This window comes from Sinocyclocheilus rhinocerous, unplaced genomic scaffold (genome assembly GCF_001515625.1).
Source record: "Sinocyclocheilus rhinocerous isolate Xijiao unplaced genomic scaffold, SAMN03320098_v1.1 scaffold993, whole genome shotgun sequence".
NCBI classification, from domain to species: Eukaryota; Metazoa; Chordata; class Actinopteri; order Cypriniformes; family Cyprinidae; genus Sinocyclocheilus; species Sinocyclocheilus rhinocerous.
The window spans coordinates 2,399,234-2,418,110 of record NW_015639771.1 but is presented as its reverse complement, the minus strand read 5'-3'; the positions used below and the strand labels follow the sequence as shown (position 1 = coordinate 2,418,110).

The 18,877-nt window shown below is 36.2% G+C and overlaps 3 protein-coding genes across 3 annotated transcripts; 2 read left to right on the top strand and 1 right to left on the bottom strand.

The window, feature by feature from the left end:
- Positions 1–3,045: 3,045 nt before the first annotated feature.
- On the top strand, positions 3,046–9,912 carry ccdc175 (coiled-coil domain containing 175). The gene is made up of 20 exons (XM_016567566.1): positions 3,046–3,064; positions 3,178–3,225; positions 3,404–3,489; positions 3,993–4,104; positions 4,259–4,394; positions 4,675–4,903; positions 4,989–5,111; positions 5,208–5,317; positions 5,407–5,488; positions 6,748–6,884; positions 6,984–7,094; positions 7,176–7,247; positions 7,785–7,920; positions 8,001–8,129; positions 8,250–8,388; positions 8,698–8,777; positions 8,854–9,006; positions 9,098–9,200; positions 9,294–9,337; positions 9,751–9,912. Exons 1-20 carry the CDS (start codon positions 3,046–3,048, stop codon positions 9,910–9,912), a joined length of 2,211 nt encoding a protein of 736 aa, XP_016423052.1.
- A 224-nt stretch (positions 9,913–10,136) lies between these two features.
- Positions 10,137–15,317, bottom strand: LOC107751812 (JNK1/MAPK8-associated membrane protein-like). The gene is made up of 7 exons (XM_016567583.1): positions 15,158–15,317; positions 14,893–14,972; positions 14,083–14,237; positions 12,221–12,427; positions 11,956–12,137; positions 11,340–11,416; positions 10,137–11,246 (listed from the first exon to the last, which is right to left on the bottom strand). The coding sequence occupies exons 1-7, from the start codon at positions 15,159–15,161 to the stop codon at positions 11,028–11,030; spliced, it is 924 nt and encodes a 307-aa protein (XP_016423069.1). The 5' UTR covers positions 15,162–15,317; the 3' UTR covers positions 10,137–11,027.
- Positions 15,318–16,486: 1,169 nt separating this feature from the next.
- LOC107751796 (probable G-protein coupled receptor 135) lies at positions 16,487–17,412 on the top strand. The gene has a single exon (XM_016567565.1). The coding sequence runs from the start codon at positions 16,666–16,668 to the stop codon at positions 17,410–17,412; it is 747 nt and encodes a 248-aa protein (XP_016423051.1). The 5' UTR covers positions 16,487–16,665.
- The last annotated feature ends 1,465 nt before the right edge of the window (positions 17,413–18,877 follow it).

Genomic DNA, 18,877 nt, shown 5'->3' with positions numbered 1-18,877 from the left:
AAAGTGTGGGTTTTAAAAAGAAACTAATACTTTTATTCATCTAGGACACATTAAATTGATCAAAAGTGACAGTAAAACCTATGTTACAAAATGTTACAAAAGATTTTCCAATTTAAATAATTATATTTCTTTTAAACTTCCAATTCAAAGAATCCTGAAAAAATGCATTACTGCATTTTGTTTCGCCACAAAAATATTAAGCATCACTGTTTTCAGCATTGATTTAAAAAAATGTTTCTTGAGCACCAAATCAAAATATTAGAATGATTTCTGAAGGATCATGTGACACTGAAGACTGGAGTAACAACTGTTAAAAATTCAGCTTTGCCATCACAGGAATAAATTCGATTTTCAAATATATTAAAACAGTTATTTTAAATTGTAACAATATTTTCACAATATTAGTGTTTTTACTGTATTTTTGATCAAATAAATGCGTCCTTGGTGAGCACATGTGACTTCTTTCAAAAGAAATATATATTTTATTTTAATAAACATCATTCAAATTTTATATTTAAAACATGTTAATACTGTATTTATATAGACAAAAACAACAATAAAATGTATTAATTTATTAATCAATTATAATGCCAGGTGTACGCTTAATAGACTTTTCCTGATAGCATTCTGGCCATCACTTCAGTAGGAGATGCGACTGTTTGCATGCTGATTCAAGAATATCTAAATGCTTTTATAAAGACAGAATATGCAATACTGAATAAAAGGATTATGCAATATGAGTCATGTGTTTTAATATAGCCTACTGTACCATCGAGTTAATCCTCCTGCAACATTATTTAGCAGGCAGAGAATTAAGCCCCATTATAAGCAACCATTACACCGTAATCTATTTTTCCCCATTTCCTCTTCCAAGCAGGTACTGCTGATTTTACACAAAATAATATTAAGAGCAGCAATTTTGGAAAACAATCCTCTGTGCTCACTTCCGGAATGGGAAACATTAAACCCACTTCACATACTGGTATGTTAGATATCATACCATTGCAGTAGCTTTTGACCTTGAATCATAGATAAATTATGCACGTGAACCGTAACGCAACCCTGGTCTGAAGCAAAGCCAAGTGTTTTAACAGTGTAACAGCTACCTGTTCCATTATGCACAATCAAGCCCCATAATGGGCCTGTCTGCAAACAACACCGGAGACAGCCATGTGTGACACCGAACACTTTTGGCCTGGATGTGGCACCCCAGTGACGTTTACAAGGACAGAAGGGAAGGACACACACCTGAACAAGCATGTGGAGGGATGACTGCAATTTGAGAGAAGTGGTGATGTGCTTGAACCAAGAAAAAAAGCAAGCTGGAAGCAGGCCTGGTCCACTTTGCCACAGTTGCAGCTGTCAGAAATTATAAGCTGGGGCCCTTTAGAGGTTTTTTTGTGGCCGCTGAGGTCAAAATCAAAAAGGAATGTGTTCCACCAGATAGGCTTTATTACGAGTCTGTGTTTTAAAGACCTTTACTCAAGACCTCAGTGATCCCTGTTAAAGTCCTCCTAAGAGGCTACTAGCTGCAAAAAGGCGGCAGACAGTTAGCAGCTCCCATCAGAACCTAGACTATGAGCCTCGGCCCTTTCCTTTCACTCTGCTGCCCACATCAGCTAGTATGTCGGCTACTGAACCGGTGTCCAATTAAAATCACTCTGCTTGGACTGCTTCCCAGTTCAACTGCATTGGCAGGGAGCTCTAACGTTCAGACTGGGAAAGATGAAAACGAGTGCAATCTCATTCAGCCAGACTAGCATTATCGAGATTTCTTCTTTTGTAGGTTTGAAAGGTGAAGATCATTACAAATCACTCGTCTTTTCAGAAACAAATTATTTCAAGTGTTTTGCATGACTCTGAGAAGAAATATCATCCTTTCTCGCTATAGAGGCTATGGTAGAAGCTTGTGGATTGTTATAACAGCACTAATACAAACATGATCTGGTAAAAATCAATTATAATGCCAGGTGTACGCTTAATAGACTTTTCCTGATAGCATTCTGGCCTAACCGTATGAACTCGAAGACTCAAATTGCAGTATCTACAGCCATTCACGAGACAGAAACCCTCCATACATTGTAAAAAAAAAAAAAAATCCACACAATATTTTCTAGATGCTGTGTTAAGGAAATCAATAGCAACACTGCAGTTCCAGCCCATTCTAATTGCGTTTCAAGTCAGGGATGTTGGGCTACTGTCTGCTGTTTTACGAGGACCAAAAGCGCTCTCTAATGGACGTTTTAAAAAGACACCCTCTCCGAGAATTGGTGAACCACATCAAACTACTTTCTCTTCTTTCACTGTCTCTGAAGATTACAAAAGGGTATCGGCTTCAAACAGGCCCTCAGAAGAAGCACTGCTCCAGCTGCTTCTGTGATCCATCAGAGCACTTCCTGTCTTCAGTGTTGTAATACAAGGTATTAGCAATCATATCAATGATGGCACCTTGCCTGATAGCCTGACCAGCTCCCACATTCATATCACTGCCAAAAAATGAGATGGTCCTCACTGCAGAACACAAGATCCAGGGGGCGAGGTAGGATCCAGATCCAAGTCCTCCCACCTAACATATACCTAACCCTCCCCGTCTCCCCCCCCTGATCCCTAAACTTACCATATCCCCCCCCTAGATGTGGATCCAACCCGCCCCCTGGATCTTTGTTCTGCAGTGAGGGGCTACTGAAAAAAATGACAAAAAATTACTATTGAACCATAGTTGCAGCCACATTAATAATCACTGTTTGTTGTTAAAAGGACAGAACAATATATGGATTTTACAAACGCAACAAAGTATTTTGGTGGAAACTATGGTTACCAAGTGTTGTATATTACTGCCCTAAAAATAAAAAAGTATTACAAAAATACTACTACTGCTAATAATAATAATAATAATAATAATAATAGGATTTTTTCAACGTGAATAAAATTTTTAAAAATAAATACAATTAAGATTAGATAGATAGATAGATAGATAGATAGATAGATTCGAAAATTAATTGAATACATGGGGTATCGTGTAGCCTACTTGCTGTGACGGTCGTCATGCCAACATGTTTAGTACACAGATGAACTTGGAGTCAAACTGCTGCTGTGTTTTCAAATCGTGGAACTTCTGGCTATCGCTTGTTAGGTCGTCCGTTTCCCGTTTAAAAATAAAATAATTTAATAATATGGCGGATTTCCCAGCTGTAAGGATTGCCTTAGAGCATGTGGGCGAGTTAGGTAAGAAACTGTCTTTGTAGGCTATTTTGTGAACGCACGAATTCATACACCAACTAGCGGCAAATACTTCAAGATCACAGATTTCAATATGAAGCCATCATTATCGATATATGAATTATATAAATTGACCTCTAATTTAGCCTATCTGTGAAGTGATAAATTCTTTGACACCTTACAGATAAACGACTGAGGGAAGAAGGGGTTTCATTTAGTCAAGAAGCAAGTCACCACCTGAGAGAGACAGCTGAAGCCATTAAAGAGCTGGTATTTTCAAGTATTTACATATTTTTTTAACTTTAATCATAAAATACGTGGGGTGTGGGTTGCAAAAAAAGGGTAAAATATTCAGAATATTTAGTATATATCCAATGTGTAATTTCTGTTACGCAGTCATGTCCTTTATGTATGTCCTTTAACATTATAAATTGTATAAATTATGAAATTCAGAATTTTAAGAGATGAAAATCATATCAAATGGTTTCTTTTGTCATAGTTGAGTCAACATTGGGGTTCAAATAATTTCACAACTTCAGTTTGACTAGATGTTGCCATTTTGAGTGCAATCCACAAGAGGCTACCATCTAACAAAAATCAAATTGTTTCAAACTATTTTTTTTTCTAAATATTGTTTTAACTGATAAACACTCAAACATCAATATCACTTTATATCCTTCTAACGGTACATGTTACAGAATTAAAATGGTACTGCTTGACAGGAATGACCCATGTAGGCTATGTGTTCATTTCACTGTGGCATTCATATTTAGGAATTATCTAGAAAAATAGCACGCGAGAAACTTGAAATTGAAACTATTGAGACAAGCAAGCTTCGACATCGAACTATGAACCTAGAGAATGACATCAGAAGTGAAATATCAGGTGAGTTCCTCCACAAATCCTTGGAAAACTGTTGAATCCATGAAGTATAAGTCTAAATATTGGGCCATCTCTTGCAACAACTCACCTGCAGCATAATGGTGGTTGGGAAACTGCTCAGGTAACTTCTTAAAGTTGTTTGTTGTTGTTTTTGAAGCTTGTGTCACTGCAGCAAGAGAAGACAATGCTGCAGAGATTAATCGACTTCAGTCTGAGCTGAAAACTGTAGTAGATGACATACAATCCATGGAGGAGAAGCAACAACTCATTGAACAAGAAAATGCTGCTCTGATGTGAGTATTCAAACATGTTGACTGAAGGGGGTCATGGGAAATGTAGTTCACATTGCTATTTCTACCATTTACTTCATACTCATTAAATCTGAAGTGCATACATTATTCAGTGCAATTGAAATAATTTAGGGTGGGACTATCTTTTTTTCTGACCAATGGCAGTTGAGGGGAGTGTTTGAGAAACCTGTTTGAAAACAGTCATTATTTTGTTCGGTACCACAGAAATAACACACAAATATGATAAAATACATGTTTAATTCTTCCTGTAATTATATTTCAGTCGGGAGAAAGAAAACATTAAAGGAAACTATGAAGATGATGTTGACCAGATGAATCAGCAGCTGTCAAACAAAGCTAGTATACAGATGACGTTAACAGAAAAACAGAATGAGATTCAGTCACTGAAGGACAAAATTGTCCAGGTGAAAACGGCCCAACAGGACCTAAAAGAAAACATGATTCAGAAGAGTAAAACATTTGCTGAAAGCAAACATGCTGTGGAAATAGAGGTAGACTGAGCTTGTTTGTTTTTTTTTCAAACAGGATATATTTTCACTCAAAAGCTGTGATTCAGTTCATATTTCCCCTCTTTAGATAGAGGAAATTGCTCTTAAGATTAAAGAACAAAGAAAAATCAATGCAGGAACACGCAAGGAGCTGGATATCTTTACATCAGAACTCCAAGACAAGGAGGAGACAATCACACAGTGTAAAAAAGTAAGAATCTACATACTTTGTACAGTGTCTAAACAATATTACAATAATGTTGGCATAGAACGATTGGTATGGCTTACTTTATTCATCTGGTTTCAGCATATATCCCAGATGGAGAAAAACATTGCAAGAATGGCAGCATCTAAAATTATGTACAAAGAATGGCTTCATGAGGAGAAAAGTCAGAAAGACGAACTTGATCGTCAAACGTAATCAGTGACTGGTTTTAACATCAAGCAGTTCTGTTTCCTTCACCTCTGGTCAACAGAAATCAGCTTTTGTTATTCATAATCAACAGGGAGTCTCATGAGCGTGAACTTCTTGAACTGGCAGAAGCAATTGAGCAGAAAGCTCAGGTCCTTCAGGAGCAGATGGTGGAGGTAAGTAGATGTAGACATCTTTGTGAAACTCCTGACACTAAACGAATGGCTGCTCCATAATACACTCTTTTCGGACAGGATCAGAACCCTCAAATCTCTGTCTTTAGATGTCAGATCTGAAGCATCGATTTCCTGCCTCTGGCCGGTACCGCTGAGCACCATCACATTGAGCTTTTAAAATGCTTTCCTTCAAAGACACAATGTGCATAGATGACCTTTAACACAGCTGAGTGCTGGACTGCCCTTAGATGTTAGATAGTTCAAGCAGTCAATAGATCTGCACCTGGTCTGGATACATGAACATCTATACCTATCCATATATCTATCTAGGCTACCGACGGTATATAGGTGATGCTGGTTATGCAAGATACAGGAGGCGATTACGTGTCAGTGTTAAAATAAATTCAAATTGGAATATAATAATAAAATAAAATGGTAATATTAAAATGAAACTGAAAATATAAAAATACAAGCTATTTCAAAATATTAATAAATACTATAATAGTATATAAACAATACTAAATAACACCGTTACCAGTGCAAAATTACATATTGGTTAAAAGAGGAAACATTATGAATGAAGCTTGCTTAATAAAAATAGTTTCTTAATCAATAACCTAAATAGAATAGCCTTAAATAAGGTATAGTCGACTAATAAACAGTTTGCAACTCGTTCAGTTATTTAAACAATAAAAGTATTACTATAATGAATAAAACACCACTATCTAGAAGAAGAAGAAAATCTTCTATATCTGGTGTTGTAGAGGTTTGGAGATAACCCTAATTTAACTTAATTTTATTTTTTCAGTTTAATTTAAATTTTTATTCATTCATTCATTCATAAAGAAAAAGAAAGAAAGAGAAATTCTATATATGTCTATTTAAACTTCAGGGTAGTATTGATTGTACTGAATTTCATTTATTCTGATTTTAATAAAACAATTGGACAGGATGGTTTTCAATATCAGTGACATTTTAATGACATTTGTGGAAGGTGCTTGAATGTCATGCAGAAAACCTACATTTTAAGTATATGTTTTTTAATGCATATTAAAATATTTCAATATATAATATAATGCGTAATATTAATTTATTATTTTAACATTGTATAATATTTAATGTAACAGATCTTAAATTCTTTTGATTTTGGGGATCTAATCCATCCCTCATGGCTCGTTTCCACCGAGAGATGATGGTGAAATTTAATCTGGGTCTAAATCCGTTACCTAGCACTGTAAGGAACTGTGATTTCTTCTCAGATTGAAAATGAGATAAAGGAAGAACAGAAAGTGAAAAGTGCTTTATCAGAGCCCCTCGCTAAACTGTCAGATATCTTCAGCACTCAGAGGAAAGAGGAAGATGACGTGATTGCTGAACAACACAGTCTGTCCAAACGGTACATTCGTCTCTTTAATACTCTTTCTTCTTTGCTTTATCACGATGACTAACTTGAAATGTTTAGATTTCAAGTGATCAATGTGTTCCTTTGTTTTAGGTTAGAGGAGAATAAACTGAGACATGATGAAGACGTTATATCCATTGCCAAATGTAGATTTGAAATCAAAAACATGAAAGAAGAGATGAGACAGCTTCACGACGCTAACATGTATGACCCTGTCTTTTGTTTTATGACTTTGTCTTACTACATTACAAGCAAATGGTTTCATACTGTGTGGTTGTCTCTCAGAATCAATGCAGATATGTTCAAAAAAACTCTGGAGGAACTGGAAGGTCAGTTGGCCAAACACAACATGAGCAGGTCTGTTCAACATCTTATTTGAATCTTTTATGATATATCTTCTACAGGGAACTAAACTGCAAAATGTACTTGAGAAACAAAATTGTGCACAATAATAATTTTTAAAAAAAAGAAAAATTCATATACCCCAAATAAACGTAGTACTGAAAACACGAAAAAAAACAAGCAGTTTATCTTGAATAAAGCTTCTCTTTGTTAAGAAATTGGCATTTTTTCTTTATAAATTAATTGTATAAATTAATTAGTATTTTTTATTATCATGCACAGTTTAGCTAACAAGACAACAATACAGTTTAAATTTTTAGAGAGAAAAATCAATTCATTAAAAACTGAAATAATAGAATACATAAAACAGATAAATTAACAAATAAAGTTTCAGCTGGTTTAATTCATGTTTAAATGTGGTTAAATGTAAAAATAAATTAATAATGTTTAAAACGAGTTTAACTTGATCTACATATGTCACAATGAGAATTGTTATTCATCCTCAAATCATTGTTTACATGGTCATTATCACATTAACATTTTTATATCCAGGGCAGCAGTTGAAGCTGAGAGAGAGAAAATAGATAAATCTCGCAAAACCCTTAAAGAGGAACACAAGGAGTATGTAATGGAGATCAATGCAGCCATCGAGCAAACAGAGAAGAGATATGGAGAGCTGCTTGATGAGGTCTGACAGAAACACTAGACAGTAGTGCTGGAAATGCAAAGAGAAGTCACTGTATCTAAGGCATGTTGTTGTTTTTGTAGAAGAAGAAACTCCAGAACCATATATTATTGAATTCGGTGATAAAGGATCTTGCAGAAGAGCTGGCAAATTTAGAGGAAGTGGGAAAACAACTGGAAATGAACTACCAGGCTGAAATTCAACATCTTACAGTAAAAGAGAGAATCCATATTCATACACTTATTATAAGCTCAATAAAACATTTCAAGAGGGATGTGGTTTAGCTAAGCGTGCATCTGAAAACTAAAAATGCATGTCTTGTGTCTCAAAAGAGGGATGTAGAATCAATCACTCAAGCTCATACGGAGAAAGAGCAGGAGCTCAAGGACCAGGAGTCGATTTTAGAGACGGTGGAGTCTCAGTTTGACATTGACCACCTCAAACATCAGACTTTAAAAAAACAAATAACAGGTACAAACTTCATTTCTATTCTCCTCATGTAGCTCAACACTGCACCATACCTGAACTATGGAGTCACGAACTGGCCACCTGTTGTTTCTCAGCTAGCGTTTGCTTCTTTATGAGATATGATTTACAATGTATAACTGGGTCATTCTATAATTGCAAATAACTGAAATGAGAAAGAATAGAGATTGACTTTTGCACTGTAAATAGATGTTTTTGACAGTTTCGCATTGGCAAATTCAATGGCATTTGTAGGATACCTGAACTTCTAAATGTTTTTTGTAAGAAATTTGTGATTTTCTTTTTTATGTTCAGAGCTGGTAGCCCAAAGAAAACATCTTGAGGTCTCCATTGAGGAGGTCACAAAACAGACTGCTGCTCTCCTACAACCAAAGGTCAACATTAACTAAGCATTTTCCAATCATGTGCTTATTTACTTGATGGCTTTAGTGTCCATTTGTATGTTTGTAGGAAGATCTGAAAAGAGAGTTAATGACTTTGAGGGCCAAGCATATGGAGATGTTAACTGCCAACGCTGCAGTGATCAGTGAAGTCGAAAAAAGCATCTATGAGAATAAGGTTTTGCTGGAGCAAGTTACGGTGGAAAACAGTCGCCTGCATGTGGTGAAAACTCACACTAATCAGCACACAGACACTTGTTAGCATGCCACTTGAGATGTTTTCAACTGTGATTTTGTTTTCTTTTTTTCAACAGCGCATTGAACAAATGAAGGAGGAAATATTGGATGCAAAGAAAGACAAGGAAAAGTATATGCAAGAGGTCGAATGGATGAACGAGGAAGTGCAGTCCCTCTTTAGTGAGTCTTCTGACAATGACTTTTAACATTTTAAAAATATTCTGCTTTTAGTATAATGATCCAGAACCAATAATGTCTCTTTTCCATTCCTAGAGACTCTAACAGATACCTGGAATTCAAATATGTTGCTTAATGAGGTACAAGAAAACTTCAAAACACAATACAGTTAAGGAACGTTCCTGGTTCAATATAAATGATCTCAATCAATAGCACATGTGGAGTGCTGTCAGTTATTTCTCGGTTTTTATAACAAAATACAAAACTGTGTGTAGAGTAAAGCACTTACAGAGGAAGTCTAATGGAAGCGCTTCCTGCTTTTAGAATTTCCTGTAAAGTGAGGGATGGCAAAAATATTTTCCATGGTAATTGGCAACAGATGTTATTCATCAAGATTAATGCAGTGAATCTGGAACGTTCCTTTAAACTGATGAACTTGCATGTTTTCTGATGTGGCTATTAAAAACCTTTTTCTGAACTTGATGTTTTGCTGAAGGACTTTATCAGATGTTACTGTACAATAAATGAACTAATCTGGACTCTTTTACATTAGAAATCTGCAAATCAAGACCAAAAGATTGTGGAGGACATATACAATCTCATAGTGAGGATTCAAGAAAGAAAACATCACATCAGCGACATCAACAACAGACTGGAGAAAGAGTTAGTAGGCATGAGCTCCGTGTTAGAGAAGCCAAACTTCAAAAACACTTAGATTTTACATTAATAAGGAACAATATTTTCTGACATTTAACAACTATTTTATAGACTTCAATAATTAAGAGCAGGTTTTAAATATTTTATAATACTTTAAAATGTATGACTATAGAAAGTAGGGTAATAAGGTTTCATTTGTGAGCATTAGAATACATGAACTAACAATGAGCAAAATATTTTCTACATGTATTAATCTTTGTTAATTATATCACATCTATGCGAAAAATCTGTCACAGTTTATTCAAGTCAAACACAGCTGACAAACATTCATTTTCATAGATCTGATGGCAATGAATGTAAATCACCACCATGTATAACATATACTACATGTTGAATAAAACTGTAAAACATTAATATCTCTAATCAGTTTGTTATATTCCACACTTCACTGTAGAACGTATAAATATACATCCTTAATAAGAGAAATCTTTAATCAAGTTGTGAGGATGAGGGTCTGAGAACATTGAAAACTACATAATTATTCTCACAATACAATGTGTATGCAGATTTACATATTCAGCAGCAAAACAATCATATAATGCCACATGCAAATTTGTCACAACATACCTTTTATAGTGTTAAGCTTTTATCCATGCATGAAAACAGAGTAAATACATACAATTCTTTTTGGCACAACAAAGTTTGTCATATGAAAATGGTTAACATTACTTCAGGGCTCTCGGGAAATTCACAGACCAGCTGTTTCATATTTATCACTCACACAAAAAAAATACATTGTACATTTACAACAAATTGTTGATTTGTATCTATTCTTGACAACAAGTACAAATCACAAAAAGTACCAAAACTTAAATGAGTCATATATACTTAAGTTACCATAAATTTACAAAAACATCGACTACTACTTTCCAAAATTCGCTTTCAGGATTCAAAGAAAAACAGTTAGGAAAAGAACATTCTTCATGAAGTATTGCATTTGATCTCTGTTCAATACACGCAAACAACAAATAGTATTAAAAGAAAACTTTATGGCAACATACTATATCATGAGCAATGACTATGGCTCTTTGGTGTTCGTGCCAAAGGTGTCATTCAATTAAAAGTCTCTAACGTGAGTTTGAGGGAGGTGATTCTCCTACACAGGAAGTGACATCAGTGTCCATTCCCACCCTCTGCCAGAATTCTGTTTGGCTCTGTGAACCTGGCCGTCAGCAGGTAGAAGAGAGCGGGTCCAGGCACCAGAGCCAACAACGGCAAATCCTGCCCCAGTTTATCCAGTCGGGATATGGAAATGATACCATATGCATGGAGGAGCCAATGGCTGAAGAGAACCACGAGGCGTTTCTTCTTAGCCACAAGGTTTTTGAAAGACTGTGGGAGATAAGTCACAAAGAGTTTTAACACGTCTTTGAAAATGAAATAAAAGGCATTATGGGGGAAAAAAACAGTACACGATGCATTTACCTGTATCTCCGAAGCTGACATGTAAACTGCCAACGTGACCAAAGATAAGACCAAAATAATATATGGAAATGCATAATCTGATGAAATAAGAAAGGGAAATACAAGTGTCAAACAGAGATATTAGAATTAGCTAAAACCATAAAAAAGTTACTTGAAAGACAATAAACTTTAACTGAAATAAAAAAATAGCCAAAAACAAAAGTGTTGCGTTTATAATTTTGTTCAGTGTAAAATGTATTAAAAAAAAAATATACAGGAATTTTATAAAAGCTAATAAAAATAAAACTACTAAAACTGTTACTAACTTTAAAATTAATTTTATTTTAATTCAAAAATAATTCAGATTTTAATTTTAGCTAGTTGCTGATTTTCATTTAGTTTAACTTAAATAACTAAAACTGAAATAAAAAGTTTTTTTTTTTTATCAAAGTGACAAAAACAACAAAATGACTAAAATTTTAAATCAACAGAAAATTAAAACAGAAAATATAAAAATAATTAAAGAATCAAGATATTATTAAAATCTATATTAGTATCTCAGTGATAGTAAAATAATACTGATGTCAACTAGGAACACTTTCAAATGTTCATTAAAAAAGAAAAGAGTGACACTCACAAAGAAGTCCTCCTCCAACTGCCTGCAGGACAGTGAGGATGGGGAAGAAGTACAGTGCTGCATAGATGCTCCTGAAACGATCGGTCTTGCCTAAACCGCACGCAATCTTTTTAACCAGAAGTGGCCGCAGAAGCATCATAAAAACCAGACAGAAGGCGTAGTAGATCAACACGATGGTGTACCTAAAAGAACAGGTCATCAGAAAGCAGCAGAAATAACTGGTGTCTCAAATCAAATAAAATGTCATTTTGCAAAGGCCACTCACAGAGGGAACACAGCCTCCTGCGTGCAGTGCAGAGTGGTGACGTAGTCGGGACTGGGGTTGTACAACATGGTGTACCAGTCAGAAAGCACCTTAACCTCACAGGAACGAATAGACAGTTGGCCGACAGGATCGTTGAGAAGCAGAGTCACTATGGCAGCAGCCGTGCACTCAAACAGAGCGGTAATATGCTGGAAAAGGGCACTAGAACTGGAGATGATATTAAGAGAGCATAGGTTAGTTTGAAGCTCACTTTAAAAAATGCATTATTCAAGTTTAAAGGGACAGTCCACCAAAAAATGGAAATCTCATTGTCAAACCTCATGTCATTCCAAACCTGTATGAGCTCCTTTTTTCAGCGGAACATAAAAGAAGATATTGTGAAGAATGTTTCATAATTCAATTGTATGAAACAAAAAATGCAATGGAAGTCAACGAGAACAGAAACTGTTTGATTGCAAACATTCTTCATACCATGCTTCTCAAGAGAAACGTGATTTCTGTGAGTCCCCCTTCCACAAATTAAGGCATAAAAAGGTCATAAATCACAGCTGAAACGCTTAAATTCATAAAGCTATGGCATTAAATGTTGCATGCGCTACAAAAAAATAAAGAAAAATAATAATCTTCCTCAGTATTTTTGTTCTGTTTGCCAATACAAATATCTAAAAATGCATTTGCTTGAGATGAAAAGTCTTGTTTTCTGAGAAACTAAACAAAATTAATCAAGTTTATGCGTATTACAAGAGCAAACATGTCAACGGGGTATGAAAACTTGTTTTCCCTGTAAATTAAGGCCCAATCCCAATTCTACCCCTTAGCCCTTCCCCTTTCCCTCACCCCTCCGTTTCGCGCGTTCACGTGAAGGGGTAGGGGTGTCTCAATTCTCTTTTGGTTGGAGGGGTAGGGGTAGGGGAAGGGCCAGACAGCCCTTCAAACGAAGAGAGATGAAAGTTGCGTGTATGCGCGTTTCTCTTTTTAGAGTGAGTTTACTTAAAAAAACAGCGATTTTATCCTCTCGTTGCTCGAAAATATAATGTATTTTCAGTATTTAAACTGTTATTAATAAAAGTCGTGGGGCAGCGTTGATAAGTTTCTTTTCTCCTGGATGTGTGAGCTATGCGATCTCCAATATATGTTTGTGTTTGTGTGTGTGTGTGTGTCAGTAAGCAGCGCATTAATATAGAACGGTAATTAAAAGCTCTAATGCACACCAGCACACCAGCATAGGTGTGTGTATTGTAGGAGCTAGACGACGTATGATGATGTATGATGACGTGTGACGGCATAGTAGTGGTGTCCCAATTCTTAGGGGGATATTTTCACCCCTACCCCTTGACACTCTGTTTCAAGGGACAAGGGGAAGGGGTAGGCGGAGGGGAAGGGGAAGGGGTATAAAATAGAATTGGGATTGGGCCTAAGTGGATTCTTCTGAGCCCATTAGCAGATATTTGTTCTTGTTTTAATCACAAACTCACTTCATTTTGTTCAATTTTTCAGAAAACAAGACTTCTTATTTTGTCATTTTGCTTCTCAAGTAAATATTTATCACTTTTTTGCAGCAAAGGTTATTTCCATATTCTAATGAATTGCTACAAGACATTTACATTTAGAGACCGTATTGATTCCTTACATTTTCTTTACTTGGTCTTAAATTTACCTTCATAAAACCTGCAGAAACCCTGAAGAAAGAAAAGCATAAAGGTGTGGAAAGGCGAGTAAATGATGACACAGTTTTCATTTTTGGGTGAACTATCACTTTGAGAGTTAATATTGCAAAACAAAACACAAACTAATCAGATAAGCGCAATAATATTGCCACATATATCATCCTATTGTTTAGAACAAGAAATTCTGCCGGCTACCTTTTCTTCCCAGAAAACCACTCAATAAAGAACCAGTGCAGGACCAGAGGCAGCATCGCCATGAAGCCCAGGTACAGCCAGTCATACAGCTCAGGAGATCCGCTGCATTCCTCACATATCTTTTCATAGTTAGTTCTCTGGCCACGAGGACAAACCTTGATAATAAGAGTGATGAAGGTTATTATTAAACCCCAAAATAACTCCAAAATATTAAATCCAGTACACAAAACACCACCAACTCTCCAATCATACATCAGAACAAGCAGAACTGTTCTCGAATGACCAGGCGATTACTGTTGCATTACACTCTTAAAAATATAAGCTTACAAAAGGGGGTTTTTGCAACAATGCTATTGAAGAACCTTTTTAAAAGAACCATCAGGTGCTTCATGGAATCATACACCTATACAGAGCCTTTATTTTAAAGAGTGCAACTGACAGTAGTTCTCATATGTGTAGAACTAAAAGTAAACGTATAATAATAAGGTCTAATTTGTTATAATAAGTTAATTTGCATTAACTAATGTTAACAGATTCAACATCTGATTAAAAAAACATTAGTATATGCTTAAATTAATATGGACCAAAATTAATAAATGCTGTAAAGGTTTATTCGTGTTCATGTTAACTAATGTTAACAAATAAAACCTCAATGTAAATTGAAATAAACAACTGTGAACTAGTAAAATTCACATAATCGTGCTGTTATACTGTACATATGAGCTTTTGCATTAGTACACATTGTAATCGTCCATTAAACAATTTGTGTGTGTTTTATTTGGACCGACTAATGTAAAAAGAGGCGCTTACCCCACATTCTCCTTCAAAAGAGTCATTTATGATGGTCCTTCCACAGTACAGCCCAGGACAAGTGGAGCTCATTGCTACAGCTGCATTGCACCCAGAAAAACATCATTAAAAATCGTAACATCCTTAAATTCTATATAAAACATTTGAATTGTGCTGTCATGGCAGTAAACTAACTAGCGACTCTATCAACAGCAAGAAAGCAAATATGGATGAATTATAAATTGTCATTTGCTGATTGCAATTATTCATGATCGTTTTAACATACCCATGTCATATGCAGCATTACAAAATATTAAATCGCTCAGTTTATTGGATTAGTTTATTTCAAGCTGTATGTTCAAAACGACGTAACAGAAACCGTAAAATTAAACGCCTCCGTCTTCTTCGTGTGATGTGGAACGCGTTGCTAAAATTGAATCTTTCACAGCGCCACTCACTGGCCAGATTTACAGTGTCTGCTATATAATAGCAGTATATACTGTAAATGGTATATAAATACATAAAATATGATATGACAATCATTCAGGTCTATTGTTTATATACAGTATGCACCACCATAGCATCTAATCATTAGCAAAGAAGGACTTTGCTTGTTTAGACAGAGAAAGAGATAGATAGATAGATAGATAGATAGATAGATAGATAGATAGATAGATAGATGAGTAATAAAATAAATTACATAAAACAAAACGTACATTGTGCGTTTATGGCAACGTTTGCAGGTCTGCATCAGTGCGGACAAAGCACAATAAATGAAACCAATCTTCATAAGAAAGTGCGTAATTCAGCTGGAAAAAATCGGGTCCGGTGTCATGGCAACGGCTTCAAACGTCATGGGGAGGTGCAGGGGCCTGCATCTGTATCACAGAAATAAAATAAGCATGTAGAGCGGCGATTGCATTAAAACGGTATCTAAAAATGGGCGGGCCTCAGCAGCGCGGATGTTGGTCAGCTGCAATGGGCTGACAAACACACATTTTAATTCACTGGCTATTAAAGTTTCACCATGTCAGTAGTATTGAAGCGTAAAAAAAATTCGAGGTCGCGTGTCACGTGATATCTGCTAGTTTTTACAGCACTATTCAGAGTGAATCAATCAGTTGTGTAGCCTACTTGAATTCACTTAGGCTGACTAGCAAACGTTTATATGTTTATGAGGCAGAAACAGTAGGCATAGCTAATAAGTTATTGACAAATCATCTCAAAACTATTTTTTTTTATTCATCGGAGAATTTAATTCATTCAGGTGTAGAAGCTAGCGCAAACGCTGCTTTATCAGAAGCTACCTGTTACTTTTCTCAGCGCTTGTTAGAATGGACCAATCACAGTCACTGGTGCGCACTCGATTTGTAATTTTAAATAATAAATTTATGGACTAAGCTATGGGAGATTTACATTTGCATTTCCGATATTAATTAATGATATTATAAAACTTGAAAATACTAAACAAATTAGGGCGAAAATAGCTCCAAAAAAGACACAAAACATCCTGAAATCTAAATGCGTCGCAATGGTGAATCGGCTTTCTGGGCCTCCAAGCGCCCCCTAGCGGAATAACGACGTTTCGTCTCGTATCAACAGTCAATCATCTGTAACAGCGGAGGGCACGGGGAACATTCTTTACTCCAAGCACGGTGTATGGCATCAAAGGACTACATAGGGAGCATCTGTGACATCGTAGCGAATACTCATTTTTACTGTGATACGGACACGGGAGATACTGACAAGGGATGAATTCTCTTCCACCCCGTGGATGCGCCCTAACCGTGTCCAATGGATCTCCCCGGCATCAGCAACGCGACCGTGGACAACATGTCGGGCTCGGGCTTCATTTTAGAGATTGTGACCATCAAACCCGTTGTAAACAGCCTGAGCACTCAGGCCAGCAACTATACAGCCGCGGGCGAGATGCCCAGCAACAGCCCAGTGAAGAGTTCGGAGGGGAACTCGGTTCTCCAGGGCATCGCGGTGGCTGCGCAGGCGCTGCTGCTCCTGGCCATCTTCTTACTGTCCAGTCTGGGTAATTCAGCGGTCGTGGTGGTTATAATCAAACACAGGCAGTTGAGAACGGTCACTAACGCGTTCATCATGTCCCTGTCCCTCTCCGATGTCCTCACGGCCGTTCTTTGTTTACCCTTCTCCTTCATGATGCTCTTCAGCAAGGATGGCAAGTGGATGTTTGGGGAGCCCTTCTGCGTCGCCAACGGCTTCTTCAACACCTGCTTCGGCATCATCTCCACCCTGACCATGACTCTCATCTCATTCGACCGCTATTATGCTATCGTCAGGCAGCCGCAAGCCAAAATCGGCCGCAAGAGAGCGATCCAGCTCCTGGCGGCCGTTTGGTTCTCCGCGGTGGTCTTCTCGTTTCCTTGGTACCTGCTTGTGGAGACCTCCAGGCGCTTGGTGGTGCACAAACAGGGGTTTTACCATTGCATGTACGTGTTCCACTCTGGCACCTCCAGGATGGGCACTGCATACAGCGTAGCTTTAATAGTAGCGTGTTACAGAGACCCTTAATATCATTTTCTTGTTAAGTGATATTTATGCGGGTTATTTTTTTTTTTTTATCTTTCTTTCCTTGGGCCATTTTATCTTAGAAGAGCAAAAGTGTTTTATTAAATATTCTGTTAAATAATTAAGCTTTTGACAAAAGGAGCTGACAATCACCAACCTTTAAGTTGCTGATCACATTAAATAAAAATGTGATCTTTTCTGTTGGGTCTCACTTTTGCTATATATAGCTAATATGCAAATATGTACATATTTAATTATATTTAATTTGCCGATTTTATTTTTTCCATTTTTTATTATTATGTTTTTATTTATTTATTTTTTACGTTTTGTAGTTTTTTATAACGATTTGTTCTTATGTATTTTATTACAGCAGTTCCATTTTTTTTGCAAGTAAAAATTCACCTGTAGTACCTCCCTTCAGATTTCAGTAAATCATATGCATTTAAATAAACTGGAACACAAATCAAAGTTTCATGTCAGTTCCAAATATTTGATTGTACATCACCTAATAATATTATTATGCTATATGATGTTTAAATAAGCATTATTTTTTGTGTATTTTTAAAGCTGAAGTATGTAGACTAATATAGACGTCACTAGCGCCACCTAGCAAACTCTAAAAGTGACGCTTTACGGAAAAAAAACTAAACAAAACAGATAAACCCCGCCCCCAACTCACGCCATTGGTCGAGTCAGTATTGTAGTGTACAGTAGGACTAGGCTCGCTCTTTTCATAACACTGTGTTAAAACTTTACATTCTTCAGCTTTAAATATAAATTGGCCTACAAGTAAAAATATCAAAGTTTGAATGTAAATGAATTTAAGATGCATTATTATGCATTATATATTCTTTATTAATGATTATTAAGTCATTATAAAGTGTTATCTTATTTTTTACATTTAATCTTTTGATACCATTAACCTATATTTGAAACCAAACTCTCCAAGCATGAGGTTATTAATGTAATGAATCAGCAGATAAAGTGTGTAGACTAGTGTGTCTGTGTGTGCAAAGTGCCAAGATGAAAGTCACTCTTGAGCCTAATGCAAATGCTTTACAACACTGTGAATGAACTGAAGGGTTTACAGAAATCTCTCTCACAGCCTAAAACCATATCCATGCTGTTCATCATCTGCTCTGAGGTGTTAACACTGACCTGGAATATTAACAGTGAAACGTATAAGAGTTGAGAGGATTTTATGACTATTTAAAGGGGTGGTTCATTGCGATTTCACTTTTTTAATGTTAGTTAGTGTGTAATGTTGCTGTTTGAGCATAAACAATATCTGCAAAGCTACGACGCTGAAAGTTCAATGCAAACGTCTTTTAAAATTCTGGCAGTTTAATGCCTACAAAAACGGCTGGTAGGGACTACAACGAGTTACTTCCCGGGTCCGTTACGTCAAGAACCCAGAATTTTACATAAACCCCGCCTCCGGGAACACGCAGCAAAGGGGGCGAGGCCA